General features: G+C 40.2%; 1 protein-coding gene across 2 annotated transcripts in view; it reads left to right on the forward strand.

The window, feature by feature from the left end:
- Nucleotides 1-5091: 5091 nt before the first annotated feature.
- Nucleotides 5092-15944, forward strand: part of nfatc1 (nuclear factor of activated T cells 1) — a 40806-nt gene continuing 29953 nt past the window's right edge. Inside the window, exons 1-6 of one of the 2 annotated variants that reach the window (XM_027176035.2) lie at nt 5092-5438; nt 7101-8124; nt 8272-8431; nt 11569-11771; nt 13202-13374; nt 14822-14962. In XM_027176035.2, coding sequence (XP_027031836.2) covers nt 5420-5438; nt 7101-8124; nt 8272-8431; nt 11569-11771; nt 13202-13374; nt 14822-14962 — 1720 coding nt within the window. In that variant the 5' untranslated portion in view covers nt 5092-5419. The remainder of the gene's footprint in view (nt 5439-7100; nt 8125-8271; nt 8432-11568; nt 11772-13201; nt 13375-14821; nt 14963-15944) is intronic. The other variant, XM_027176034.2, reaches the window with a different exon arrangement.

Raw genomic sequence — 15944 nt, forward strand, 5'->3', positions numbered from 1 at the left:
ATATAGCCTTCGAAACAAATTCTAACCACTTTTCTGAAGTGCTGCTCTGCTCTCACAGTGTTGTGGTTCTTATTTAGTGTTGGAGACTAGGCCCCATGGTGGAGCTGCACGAGCTGCAGCCCACTGTTTGCTCACCGGACCCATGGGAGCCAGTGCTATCCCAGAGTCCCCTCCCTCTTGGATGGTGGCCACTGTCTCCTGGCAGCGGCTTTACACAACAGGAAACAGACTGGGGATTCCGTCACCATGCCGCAGTCAAAGAGAGCATTGAGTGGAGACAGGAAGGCTGTGTAAAGAGCGGAGGGGGAGCGTCGTGTAAAAGCTCCTCATACTGCCCTTACTGTTTCTACTTTGAGCACGTTTTTATATGCTTCTCTCAATTTATTTTTAAACGTGTCCTTTCACGGGCGCATGAGTCACATTGTAAAAGTTGCTGAAATAACATGTTTGATTACACTCTCCTGTAAAACATGAATAAATACATATGTGAAAAAAAAACCAGGCAGCCTGTAATTCTTTTACGTGCTACATCTCCCACTTCCCTCTAGTTTCTTATTCTCAGGTTATTATGAGATTCTGCAACTTAAAGCAATGATGGTACAACTAGCCCTTCTCATTATACCTAATTTAATCCATAAAGTTTTAGCAAGACTGCAAGAGAGGGAAAGCCAAATTTTGTCATCAGCACGTGGTCCAACCCACGTCATTCCAACACACCAGGCCCCAAAACAGACCCAAGACGTTACACTCATGAGCTGACCTGTGGGACATGCATGGAGGTGAGTATGCACATGACATCAGAGCCTTGCACACTCATAGGGGTTAAATGTGGTGTTGGTTTATTCTAACAGCTTTTAAAATCGCTGACACATCCTTTGTAGATGCAATGCATCACCCTTCATAGCATCCTTATGAGCGCAGCAGACTTTTCCCGACATCTTCTGGATTTGATGACGACTGTTCAACATCTGTAACAGATCTGGAGTTGAGGTTCCTTTTATGAAATTATGCACGTTTAACATATTTACTGTATCAATTTGGGTTTAAGTGTTTTTCAACTTGTTTACTGCCTATTTAATGAGGTGCTAAATAAAATCACCCTAGCACTAAACACGAAGCGGTGCAAGCTTTAGTGGGCTTGTAAGGAGTTATTTTACTGCTACTGGAATTAACACCATCTTATTAACTGATTATTTGCATGATCTTTATATATATATATATTGCAGAGCTGTTGAATGCATAAATCTGATTGGTCAGTTGCCGTTGATTCATTTTCTATAACAATAGGTTCACAATAATGGAATATGGTATTAGAAGAATACAGCACCTCCAGATGTGCTGTTATTGGAAGAATTATCTTTGGGGTGGTAATAGATAACATCATCATCATCATATATATAAATGCAAGAATCTTGTCTTCTTTAAAACCCAAAACGCAGTTATTGTGCATTGCATACCTCTAACGATGACCTAAATTTATATGACTGAAATGCAGTATGATATATATTTGTGAGATTACATCATACTTTATAGAATACAGCTGTGGGATAAAAATCCAGACCCAAATCTACAAAGACCATTGTAGGAAAATGGCATATGATTTTGTACTGTTCACCGCAAATCTCATATGCAGCAAATGTATTCGTTTGTCTACTGGAGCGTGCAATATCACCGCAATGACCCATTAGGCCACAGAGCCCTACAGGCAGCCAAATCAGGTTTGTAGGACCAATCGATATAACTATTCATGTCATTACACACAATACACAATCACAAAGCCAATACTTATGATTATTCATTCTTCATCTGGCATTATGTGACTGTGGAAAAAATACCGTCTGACCTGTTGCAGGAACGGATGTTCGTCAATCAATATGGCTGGAGCTATTTATTACCAGAAACTGGGAGAAGTGTTTACAGCAGCATGTGGTTCAATTTCACATAGCTGGGCAAGAGGGGGAGAAACACATGCCCCACTGCTCCAATTAGGGAGCTTGCCTGTGGGCGTGAGCTTTCCATGAGGTCAAACCAGTGAACAGGACTATCATCATAACAGGAGAGCGAATACCAAAGAAGGGGGACAGACATTGCTACTATGTCCCCATGATGAAAGCACTTCATGCCTTCATGCATCCTTAATGTCACACAGACTGTGAACCATTTCGATTCAATTTGATTTGTATTGTATAGCACTTTTAACAATAGACGCTGTCATAAAGCAGCAATACCGAAATCCAGATGTAGATTTTGATCCATATTGAACAAGCCAGAGGGGGCAGTGGCAGGGAAAACACCCTGAGACAACATGAGGAAGGAATCTTAAGAAAAAAAAAACAGACTCAAAGTCCTCTTCTGGCACTGGATTTTTAAACAGCTTTGAAAAAATTAAGGCTGTACACAGAGTTGGAGTTATACTATTTTTTGAATTATCGCACAACCCCCACTGACTTCTATGCAATGTTTCATTTATTTGCCTTACCAACAAAATCAGGGTCAAAAACATCTACATTTATTACAAATGTCCTCAGATACCATAGCAGAGACCTTTGGATATCAAGCCTATGGCATGAAGAAGCATAGGAAGAAACCAGAGAACCCATGAAACTCAAGAACCCATGAAACTCCACAGGGCCCAGGATCGAACAAGGGACCTTGATCCAGTGTCTATCATCAAGATTAAGGTGTAACAGCAAACCTGAATCAAACCTGGAACAATTTTATAACTTTAAGTAATACAATGATGTGATGGTGGTGTTGGGATGAGCATAGTCACCTTTTGTGTATGTAATCGACTCATTTTTTTATTTTGTTGTCAAAGCAGTGCAATTTATTGACAGCAGAGCGAATCTTATAAAGTGTCCAATCATGACAGCTCTTCTGTAGACAGAAAAGAAACGTCTAATGTTCGCACAGTCAAGACTTTTGTATTTCGTTTCCTGACGTTGCCAAGTCTTAAAATAGAGCGCCAGTATTTGTGTTTATCCTTCACGCCGACGCACTGCGGTTGCTAGGCGACGGACTGTCGTTTCCAAGGCAACTTGTTTTTTCGGCATTTCTGGAATAGCGCGAATTCAAAGAAAGCACATTTCACGCTATTTGACTATTTTACAGAGCCGTGTTATCTTCGGTATCATCATTATACCCTTAATTCTTTGTTGTTTTATTCCACAGCAGTCAGTTCCTCGCGTACATCTGGAAATGTGGAGAAGACGGACCCCGGGTTGCCAGATTGGTATACAAAAGTACATTTCCATTACAATAAAATATCTAAAACAGAACATCAAAAACATGGAAATCAAAGCAAATGTGTTGCAATGTTTAGCAACCTCATACAACTTGGGCTCAGTTTATTAGGTGTACCAACTTTGAAACTACACTTATTGAACAATTGAACAGGTCTACACAGCTTATAGTACTTAGGATGGGATGGTTCCCCAGCCAGGGTGTACGTGTACCCCATACCCAGCCTTTCAGGATAGGCTCCAGATCCATTGAAAAAAGTATTTATTGAAGATTATAAATGACAAACAAATCAAATAATCTAAAATAAGCTAGGTACAATGAAAGTTTAACGAGGTGGCTTGTGCATCGGGGAAAACCCTTAATGATTGATTTATTGGGGAAGTGGTGGCTGAAGTAGTGCACTGCCAAGCTGACACTGTTGGGCCCTTGAGCAAGGCCCTTAGCTCTCACTGCTCCAGGGGCCTGTATCATGGCTGACCCTGCGGTCTGAACCCAACCTCCAAAGTTTAGATATGCGAAGAAAGAATTTCACTGTGCTGTAATGTGTATGTGACAAAAATAAAAGGCTTCTTCTTCTTCTGATGACAACCCAAACTAAGTTCTCCTATCATTAATACTCCCAAATAGAAAAGCATTCGTGTAGCAATAAGTCAACAGTAATAATGATGGATCATGTATGATTAACACAAATTGTGTATAAAAAAATAAACTATTGTCTTCAAGGAGGAATGGTGTGCCTGATAGAGTGGCTAGTAAGATTAAAAGACTAGAATATTTCTAATTTGATACCTTACCCTATAGAGAAACATTCTGTAGGGCCTCTAATCTTATGCATGAATTCCACTCATTTAATCAGTCCATCTTAGTCTTCCATCAACTCTTAAGTGTGTCTCCAATTTGGCTGTAATGAAAGCCTGCAGCCACAGCAGCCCTTTGTGGATAAGATTGATGAGACCTGGTTTACAGATAACCAAAGAGCCTTTAAGTATTCAAGGCTTTTTCTGATGGTTGGCATTAAAGTAACACTGCGTAGACAATGGAATCATTACAACCACTAAATACACGTGCAAATCTTTGTATTAAATATTTATGAACAACCTGCTTACTTATTTAACTAGACCCAAATTCTGTTCCTAAGCAAACCGATGCAGATTCCTTCTTCTTTCCACAAGCCACCAGACTCCTTAATAACTGAACTGAGCTGTTCTGAGCACAACACACCACACACACTGTATGGACTGCACAGACCTACACCAAATGCACACACTTCCAATACACATCCATCAAACTGTTTACATGCTGTTTTGCACTTCGCACATGCTGTCTCACATTTCGGTCGATTGCTGTTTTGCACAATCCTTTACAATATCCCATGTAACTGCTACTATAATACTGTGTTTATTGCAGTATTTCTGCACACGCAACATTGATTGAACATACATTATTTACACAGGTCGGCGCTGGTTTTTCTTTATTGTGTATCTTTTGTGCATTGTCTTGTATTTCTGGTTTGCACTGTCTTTTGACCTGCACCGTCTTGTTTGTCTTGTCCTACACTGCTTGCTCCAGTTTGCACAGATGCACTTTATGTATCTAGGACTACTTGTGGTCTTTGCTTTATGTAGCACCAGGATCCTGGAGAAACCTTGTCTCATTTCACTGTGTACTGCAACAGCTACAGTATATAGGGTTGAAATGACAATAAAAGCTTCTTGACTTGACTTGACTTGACTTGAGATGAAAAAACAATGGTCTGGCAACACAGTAAGAGAATCCCTCTCCCGTTGCGCTGAGACTGAGACGTGGTGCGTGACGCCAGACAGGGGGCGTTACTGACCGGAGGTATTTCCCGGCTTTGTAAAGCAGCGGAGACCTCAGCGCGTGAGCTAGTGCGTCACGAAGACCCCGAGCAGCCCGGCACTTCATTTACAAGAGCTGAATTAAAACGACGCAACGGGATTTCTAACAAAAAAATAAAGTCCATCAGGCGCAATTCTACATCCTGGATTTTAGCGCCTTTTGACATTATGCGCACTTTTCCGTGACAGCGTTTTGTATGCCATAATTTTACACAACTGACTTTTTTCACCCAAGTTTTTGGATCCATATATACATATATACTGTGTGTATATATATAAAACTTGAACTGCTAACTTTCACCAAAGAGGTCGGAAGCATGAAATCAGCAGATGAAGGTAATATAACATGAATAGAATTTATTCATTGAATTGCTGAATTCTATTATTATTATTTTATTTATGCATGTACGTATTTATTTATTTATGTATGTATTTATTTTTCAATAATGCATGCTGGTTCTAACCATCCTACTCAAATGCTTTAATGTTTAGGGACAATCTGAGAGATCTTTCCTCCTGTAAAAGGCGTTGTCTTTGATTAAAGTTTGCTGAAATAGAGTAGAGTTTTGAGTGGGCGTGGCTCCTGCTTCACAAACACACCGTTATTCAGTGGCTCCTGCTTCACAAACACACCGTTATTCAGTTTTCCAGCTCCCTTTTAGACCAGCACCTATTGCCTCATGAAAGAGTTCAGTTTACATTACACTCTGATTCATGTTTATTACAGTCAAAGGCAACCATTTATCATATACACTTTGTTACAGTAGTCAGTGCACTGTGTGTTTTTTTTTACACTCTTTCACTGTAATATCCCAGTCCTCCTATTTTCAGTGATTCAGATACAGGGCTTGTTATTCCTTTTGACTTCATTTAGTAGAGCTTGTGGTTTCAAGGTCTGCGTGGCAATAGCTTTCAAAAGAGACTGTTACTAATTTCCTTGTGAGGCTCATGCACAAGAAAGCACGTAATTTCTTACAGACTAAAACTCCCTGCCTGCCTGCCTGTGCACTGGTCTTAAAAAGGGGAGATTCACACATTTTAGAGGATAAAGGGGTTTCTTAAGGGTTAACTGGATGGTTAACCATTCTATCTATATAAAGGATTTCTACTTGGAACCAGTTCTAAAACCTCTAAGGTAGATTTCTACATATAAACCCCAAGGTTTCCCATTCAAAAGACAAATTGAAAACCTTCATGGTACCTAGAATAGGGTATGTAGTTTTTAGTCTAGACTCATTTGGTTTCCTCTTTTAACACAAAGGTTCCTAATGGGTTCTTTGTTCAGTTAAGGGTTTCCAAAAGTGTTCCTCTTTGAATGTTTTCTGATCAGGAAAACCTTAGTTGAATAGTTCAGCATATGGATTTGAAGAGTTTTCCCTTAGTTCTTAGACTGCAGGGCTAGCGTGAACTTATCACCACAGACGATTTCCATGTGCCAATTAGAGCTTCTGTGAAATTGCCATGTGCAATTCTATTAAAAGTAACTTTAGAAGAAAGATTTGCTAGTTTCAATCCAATGTGTATATACATGCGTTCTTAAGTAACCAATAAACTGTCAACTCAGTGTAAATAGTGCAGTCTGTGATTTAGAGTAAGTTACTGACTATTTTTTCTATTACTTTGTCTCTGGTGTTTTGTGGTTTCAGTAAATCAACCAAATGTTTTGCTCTGTGTTGTCAGGACCATATACCATACCTTATATTAAACCAACTGAGATTGTGTTTAGACTGACTGACTGGCTGAGTGTAGAATAGATTGATTTTCCATCTGTTTTGGGGTATGATAAAGTATTCTTTAATACAGTGATATTTTTAGCTAGGTATTTTTGTTTCAGTCACCGTACTTCCTTTGCATACGCAATGATTTTCAGCAGGGGTGATGTTTTTTTTTTAAACACTGACCCCTGTCTTTCAGCATAAAAAGTTTTATCAAATCAATTCATGGTTTTAGACTTGCCATTTGAAAAGATATGGAATTACAATACATTTCTTTCTGCAGAAACATACAGCTACACACCAAACATCAGCCTATCCCTTTCAATGAGAAGCCCTTGCCTTCCGACCCAGTACCACAACCTTCAGACCAGTCCCTCCATCTCAGTTTCTGTCAGCCAACCTTCATCATTTTCCCCAAGTGAAGACATGGGCTCGATGGGATACTACCAGTCATCTGGCCCCAATGGAGCGCCTGCTCTGGAAAGTCCACGGATCGAGATCACAGCTTATGGTCAGTTCCCTGAAGATGAGGTGGAAGAGAACAATGCACCTGTAGCTAAGCGTGTCAACTCCGTTGTGACTTTAACATTGCCCAGTGGTGAGGGTTACCGTGACCCCAGCTGCCTGAGCCCAGCTAGCAGCATTTCATCGCGTAGTTGCCACTCTGAGGCTTCATCATATGAGTCAGGCTACTCATGCAATTATGACAACTCACCACAGAACTCTCCATGGCAATCACCATGTGTCTCACCCAAAGGTTCCTCTTCATTGCTGTCTGGAACGCTGGGTACCTCACCTCGCCAATCTCCTACTGGTTCTCCCCGCACCAGTGTGACTGAGGAAAGCTGGATGGCACTTCGTGGCTCCCGCTCCAACTCCCCTTGTGCTGGGAAACGGAAGTACAGCTTTAGTGGCAACCCCTCTCAAAAATACCATCCATATTCACCTAACCAGTCACCAGGGCTGTCTCCACAAACCTCACCTCGCCTCAGCATGACTGAAGACACATGGCTGCCCAACACAAACCAGTACACCAATTCTGCCATTGTGGCAGCCATTAATGCTCTCAGCACAGATGGAATGACTGATATTGGAGAGGGGATTCCACTCAAGACCAGGAAAACCAGCATGGAGCATAGTACTAGCGTGAGCCTGAAGATTGAGCCTGGAGGTGAAGAGACAGGCTCCGCAGAACTCTCTCATGAGGACTACTCCTCATCACGCCTAGCATTTAAAAAGGAGGGCTACACTAGCTTTCTCGATGTACCTCATCATCCATATTGGTCTAAACCAAAGCCATATATCAGGTAAAATTCAGGTGTTCTGAATTCACTGATTCACTGATCCACTCACCCTAGGTCAATGGTTTGAAATTAGAATGTTTTATTACTTTTATTTTGTCAGCAACAATTTACTAGAAAAAGAACCTCTTAGTGTCACTCTCTTTTATCTAGCCCATCTTTGCCAGCTCTTGACTGGCAGCTGCCCTCCAGTTCTGGACCATATAGCCTGCAGATCGAGGTTCAGCCTAAATCTCACCATCGTGCTCACTATGAAACAGAGGGAAGCAGAGGGGCCGTGAAGGCACTTGCTGGGGGACATCCAATTGTTCAGGTATTTATCTACAAATATCTCTTTCTGAATGCTGGCTTCCATCTATGGCTTTGTCTTCTTCCTCGTTGTAGCACTCAGTGTTAACAGTGCTTTACTGTAGTGGCTTTGGAAGTATCCTTTAATCCTACTTGGCTGGTTTCCAGACAGGATCCTGTACAAAAGAAGGTTGTCTTGTAAACTAATCAGACTGGCAACATCCCTTTGCCATTATACTGTAATGAGTAGAAATCAGTGTTTGGTCAGTCTGGATTTTGCCATTTGGTCTCTGGTTCTTATTAGTCTTCTATTTTAACTCATTGTTTTCTAGACTAATTATTTGAAATAAAGACAGGCTCTACAGGCAGATGATGTCTTGGCAACTCTGTTCTCAATCAGCAGTGGCTGTTCAGAAGCTGGCTATATGGTTTAGCAATAATGCAATGCTAAATCTCAGAGGATTAGGTGAAATACTTCAGATGTTACACAAGACCACAAAGTCTTGACGACAGCACAGGCCAGTCAGTTCCGCAACAGACGTTTCTGACTCACCCGTCTCCTCTTAGTCTACTGCTTGGACCAATATCATGAATGAGAATAAGTCATAGTGGTCAGAAGCAAATGTAACTACCAGTCAGTAATCGTGGCATGATCACACACATTCAATGCAGTCATAACCTGAGCCCATGGATCACTTTACCTAGCTAGTCGTGCGACACAGAGGAGAAATGACGCTTGGCTTTGGCTCACATCTGCTTAAATGCTCTACTCCAGTTCACATCTGTTCTGATTGAATAGTTCAGTTCGGCTTCATGAGGTGCTAATGATGCCAAACACATGCCGTTGGGCTTCTCTCCTGTGAAGAACCCAGCATGCCTTTTTCTCTCACTCGTCCCCTATGTTTTTTCACGTTCGCCACAGTTTCCGCCACAGCGCACAGGCTGCCTTTTGTTTAGTAAAGTTCCCAGTGCTGCACTGACATCATGGGGGCCGGCGTGCAGTGGAGGCGGCCAGTCTGAACCACACACGTTTCTGGCTCCTGGCCCCTGGCTGCTGAAGACTGTGTGTATGTGTGTGTGTGTGTGTGTGTGTGTGTGTGTGTGTGTGTGTGGGATAGAAGGGTTCTCAAGGGAGCCTCACACAAGGCTGTCCCATCCCATAAAACCTCCAGATTAGAGAGTGTGCTCTACTGTGCACACTCACCAATTGGCCTTAATGGCACCACCCATGTAAGCTTTTCTGTAAGGCTCACCATTCATCCTAGCGCTCTCTCTCTCTCTCAGTTTCTTATTCAAGGGATTTTTTTTAGACCACAGCTTATGTCTTACCACAGAGATTCATCAGATGGATGGTATACGTACGTGGCTGAAATTTCACTGCCTAACCACAATTTTGAGCTTAAATGCTTGCCTTTAACTCAATCAGGAAATTCATATGATTGACTCTGTCATAACTGGAAAGAAAGACAAAATCATTAGAGCAGCTTTTATGAAGAAACATAACAGAGTAAAGGTGAAAATATGATGACATTATTACCAGAGAAGGATTTGTGTTTAGAACATGTTTTCCTGTGCTGAAGAGAGAACAGAAAATACATTAATAATAAAAATGACTCAGAACATGAAATTTCTGGTCTGCTGTTAGTGTTTTTTTTTGTAAAATACTTATAAATTCTTGAGTAAATGGTATTTAAAAATAAAGCTTTTAATCTGTCTAATGGAGCTACTTCTTCAGAGGGAGGAATATAAGGGGTGGTCTGAGTAATTTGGGGATGAATATTTGTAGCCAGTGCCAAAGATTCTGACCAAAATCTGGATTTTTTCTTTGTCTATAACAATCTTTGATATGTTGGCTTTAAAAAACTGTAAATATATTTCTGCATGGCCTATGATATCCTCCTGCAAAGAGCTTGTTGCTTGAGAAAAAAGCAATCAGCCTACCAAAAAACCTGCTAGCTAAGTGTAAACTGCCTCACATGGTGAATCTTATGCTTTGATCAAGTTGTTGGTATGTGCCATAGCTAAACATCACATTCTTTTTCTGTAGCCAGATACAGGTTATCAAAATATCTATAATGCTTTCCATATGCCATACATTAAAATACTAGAGCTTTTTTGTGATATACAGATAAATTTCAGACAAATATTTCAGATGCAGTTGTTTTCAGGACTGTACAGAGGAGAAAAAGTATAAATTCCACCTTTCACCATGTGAAACATGCATTTGTGATTAAAGCAACGGTGTGACTACATAAACTTTACCAAAAGTGCAACTTAAAGGTGCAGTAGGTAAAATGAACAGTTTAGGATTTGAAGTTTCACAGCTCTTAAAATAGTAGATTTAGTAATCAGACATAGACTACAAATATTGCAGAATTTACCAAACTGGAGCATTCCTTTAAGTAGGCTCACAGCTAACAATAATTATTCAATCATGCCAAATTAGACTTCAAACTAAAATGGGTTCTTTTTTAGAGGATTCTTAGTAGAGATAGTTCTCTACACATTTTCCCATGTGCCCTACATACCTCTTTTTATGAGTTACTGAAGAGCACATGTCTGAGCTCTGCATATAGCACCCTTGTGTCTGTTACACAGAGATAGTCAAGCATGTGAGCTTGGGAGCTGAACACAGTGCATGGAGGTGTGGACGAGGTGCTCAGCCCTCCGAGTCATGAACCCACAATCTTGGCATTCCTATAGTAGGTGATAATGTAATGAAGGGTGGGGAGGCTCGTTCTCTCTCTCTCTCTCTCTCTCTCTCTCTCTCTCTCTCTCTCTCTCTCTCTCTCTCTCTCCTTTCTTTGCTCTTGTATCTGCCTGTCTAAACTGAAATGCCAGGCTTAAACATACCCACTTGAATAAATATACAAACTTCACTACCTCCAGCTCTTCCCCTCCCTTGAGAGCTCTGTGTGCCAGTCACTTTTTTCTGCAGCTGGAACTTGCCAAGAACTCAAATAGCATTTTAAATTTAGATTACAGATTGACAGTGTTATGGGATAATCATAGAGCATGACCATGTTGATTTCCAGCAGACTGACAGAAATTGTCATTTGTGTAGCAGTTTTAGTTGTAAGACATGCCTGATTTTTATAGCCATAGCTTAATCCTTGTTAAAGACTCTACTGTAACTGTAAATGAGTGGGTCATATTTTTCAGCTTCATGGCTACATGGAGAGCGAGCCTCTGACGCTGCAACTGTTCATCGGGACTGCAGACGACCGTCTCCTGCGGCCACACGCTTTTTACCAGGTCCACCGCATCACAGGCAAGACCGTGTCCACACCCAGCCACGAGATCATGCAGGCCAACACCAAAGTGTTGGAGATTCCACTCCTGCCTGAGAGCAACATGAGGGCCATGTGAGTGCGTGTGTGTGTATGCTTCTTTATAATGGTGATAAAAGGCAGCATAAGAAAGGTTGTAAATTCATGATCTTGTAATTATGAACTGTACAAAAAAGACTGAATATGTGCGTAAATTTTAGTCTGGTTTTATGACTTTCCATGTTTTTAAATCTAATTTAATGTTGCTCCTACTTTTATGACACATGCCCAGGATGCTTTGTGTGTGTGTTTATGTGTGTGTGTGTGTGTGTGTGTGTGTGTGTGTGTGTGTGTGTGTGTGTGTGTGTGTGTGTGTGTGTGTGTGTGTGTGTGTGTGTGTGAGTGTGTGTGTGTGTGTGAGTGTGTGTGAGTGTGTGTGAGTGTGTGTGAGTGTGTGTGAGTGTGTGTGAGTGTGTGTGAGTGTGTGTGAGTGTGTGTGAGTGTGTGCGCGCGCTCGCACGTGTGAGGCGATTTTTGTATTTTGTTGAGCTGCAGCACAGTGGGTTTTCTTCCCAGGAGCCACACAGCTCGTGTTACATGAGGCCTCAGGATGTGTGGGGAGCCTCTAACAGGGCACTGGGGTCTGATGTGTGAGCGTTGCAGTAGCAGCCGCCCAGCTCAGCACTTTTTCTCTCGTTATTTAATGGATGGATTACTTAACTCAGCTTATATAAAACCCAGACCTCCTGGTATCCATTTTCAGCATTGTTGGAACGTCTTTCTGGGTACTTGCTTGTGCATGATCCAAAGTGCTTCCTTGTACTTTGGTAAACACAAAAACTCCTACACCTACTTTTGACTAATATAATGGTTGTTATATGTATTAGATTTGAACGATGTCTTGTATTTCATGATTTTTGGAGGCCATTTATCGTAGACTGGGGAAAAGCTGTCTTTGATTCTTGCCATTTGGAAGCACTTTATACGTTGTGGTAATGCTTGTAGGCCACGTCAGGGTTGTTATGGACTTTTTCAGCAACTCGTATTATAATTTGAACAGAAAAGGCTAGTGTACTAGATTCTCATAGATCTGAAACTTTCTCCAATGTTTCTCTAGACATATTATTATTATTATTATTATTATTATTATTATTATTATTATTATTATTATTATTATTATTATTATTAAAGATAAGGATAGAGTTTGTAATAATGTCTGTAATAAATTCTTGAACCATAGCCCAAGAGTATAATCTGCACTGCTTTAAATCTTTGATTCTGAATGAGAATTATGAATTAAAGTTGTTTATTGACTTAAAATAAAAACACAGTTAGATGCCAGTTTCTTGGCTACTGAATTGGCAAGCCTAATAAACTGCCTTTGCATACAAACTATATACAGTACACATTGTTGCTAGTTTATTTCATAATCACTATCCAGTAACTAATAATCTTCTACCACAGTGCATGGAAGTTTCATTTGGTTTATTCACAGCTGCTAAAGTTGTGTTTTCTGTTTATTAAAGAATTGACTGTGCCGGAATTCTAAAGCTACGAAACTCAGACATCGAGCTCCGGAAAGGCGAGACAGATATCGGGAGGAAGAACACACGAGTCAGGATGGTATTTCGGGTCCATATTAATCAGCCCAATGGCAGAACCGTGTCCCTGCAGGTTGCATCCAACCCCATCGAATGCTGTAAGTCAACGTACATTGCTGTACATGTGTCTAACTGTTATACTCAGAGACAGTTGTTATAAATGGGCTAGCAGGGCTGTCTTATAAATATAAACAACAATCAGTATATTGTAAGATTTAATTTTTTGGCCCATGCATCACATCATTTGCTTATATGTAGCCCTATATGAAGAAGCAAGAGGCGAGGCTATGGCTGATTTCCTTTTAGCCTGGACTATAGATGCAGTTGTTCAGCGACAGACATGTCCAGTCATTAGACAGAGTAAAATGCCCCCTAGGTCTGACTTTTATTTGGACTGATATTTTTCAGTAACAGTAATCAATAACTTGCTGTTCCTATTATGAAACCACAGGTTTATCTGTATGGAATAGGATCCTATTGTAGGTACAGGTCTAAATAGACCTACTTATTCAGGAAACACTACAACTAGCACTTCTTTCCTTATCTTTTGCATTTAAAAAAAAAAACTTTTGACACTTTTTCATTGTAACTTTGAACAAAGTTTTAAACTCATGGTATCTTAAGTATGTAACCTAGTGAACCAGCATTAATGTATTCAATGTTAGAGATTTAAGCACTTATGTACGTCGCTCTGGATAAGGGCGTCTGCCAAATGCTGTAAATGTAAATGTAAATAGAAAGTGTATTTCATACACAGTGTCTTCCATGAATTATCAAGAAAAGAATCAGGCCCAGCCTCACTCTGTGTATTTTTCATACAGTTGTTGTTTGTGGTGTTTGTTTTAAGCTATTTGGAAACAGGAAATAAGACAAGGCAGGATTAGCCCTGCTGGCTCATTATTATTAGCCATCCCAGATACTGGATAGAGCATTGTTAACACAGTATCTTCCCTGCATTAAGCATACTAAATATGATAGAAGATACAGCACTATTACTGTAACTAGCCATATATATTTTAGGCAGATATTAATTTTGGCCTACTTATTTCTTTAGCAATTGAGTGTGACTTTCAAGACCATTAAAAAGAAAGCTTATCATGGATTTTCTTTTTTAAATGGTTCTCGTTCAGGCTCTGGCTCTGCTCTTTGCCATAAGTTGTGATATACTGTGAGGTAAATGAGAAGGATCAATTCACAGTGAGCGCGGCTCATAAAATAGGAGGGGCCCTGGTGCGTTGCCAGATACTTTGTGAAAACAGCAGCAGGATGAAACAGTAAAGTGACAGCATGCCAGGATTCATTTGCAACCTCATTCAGAGGTTAAGCATTTTATTTGTACAGGATAAGTTGTATCATTAATTTACAAGATTGACAGATAGCTCATTCTGCTGCATTGTGTATCCTCAAATGAAATTTCCCTCAAATTAAAGATGCATTTATTACATTTTGGGAGCATGTATAAAACACTTCTGTGAATCAAGGATCTTAATTTCTATAATTTGGAAAATATTAAAAACTTTTTTGTGTGCTGTTATGTGTTGTTAGCCCAGCGTTCTGCACAGGAGCTGCCTCTGGTGGACAGACAAAGTGTGGACAGCTGTCCTGCCACAGGGGGAGAGCACATGCTCATCAGTGGCCATAACTTCCAACCTGACTCCAAGGTGGTGTTTGTGGAGAAAGGACAAGGTAAGAACCTGTCCTGATCTAGCCTTTATTGTCTAAACCATTAAAGGGATATACTGAGATCCAGTGAGGCTCATTGCTACTTAAAATTCAATCAGCAGCAACATGTGTGTTATGATAGGTTTAGCCATTATAATCTATCCAGATTATGTAGGTGAATAAGTGAGAATGGGTGTGCGTGTGTGTGCATGTGTGTGTGCACGTGTGTCGGTGTGTGTGGAGATGAGTCATGATCAAGATGTATATTCTCAATAGGACATGTAGGGTTAGGGTTAGCTACAGTAGTAGTACTAGTACTAGCATGCAGCTAGTATAGCTGTGCAATATGATGATACTATAATGTTATTGTGATAAATCAAGTCAGGATACACTTTTCTGATATCATTGTGTATATCATAGCATTATTATATCTTATTAGTACCTGACAGAAACTATCTATCTATCTATCTATCTATCTATCTATCTATCTATCTATCTATCTATCTATCTATCTATCTATCTATCTATCTATCTATCTATCTATCTATCTATCTATCTATCTATCTATCTATCTATCTATCTATCTATCTATCTATCTATCTATCTATCTATCTTAAACCTTGCCAGGAATGAGCAAGACATCTAGATTTCAATCAGAATCAACAAATATTTGCTAGTTTCATACAGGACATCAAATATGTATATAAAAAAAGGCCATGAATCCTTGCTCTTAGGACCAGTACACAGGGCGAAAACTCACTTTATAATATCCTGCTATTTTTTTATATGCAAGTGTGTATTCACACACCAGTGTTTGTCTGCACCCTCTGTCACACCCCTTGAAGAAGAAAACCCCTCACACCACTACCTCCCTGCTTCCCTCTCTCCCTCATTCCCTTCACTGCCGTCAAAATATGCTTCTCCCTGCCAGAGAGCCACATGTGGAGCACATTAATGTGCTGTATTTTTAACCCAACAGATTTACATTTCCAGAAGTTTCCATTGC

Source organism: Tachysurus fulvidraco, chromosome 24 (assembly GCF_022655615.1).
Source record: "Tachysurus fulvidraco isolate hzauxx_2018 chromosome 24, HZAU_PFXX_2.0, whole genome shotgun sequence".
Classification (NCBI taxonomy): Eukaryota; Metazoa; Chordata; class Actinopteri; order Siluriformes; family Bagridae; genus Tachysurus; species Tachysurus fulvidraco.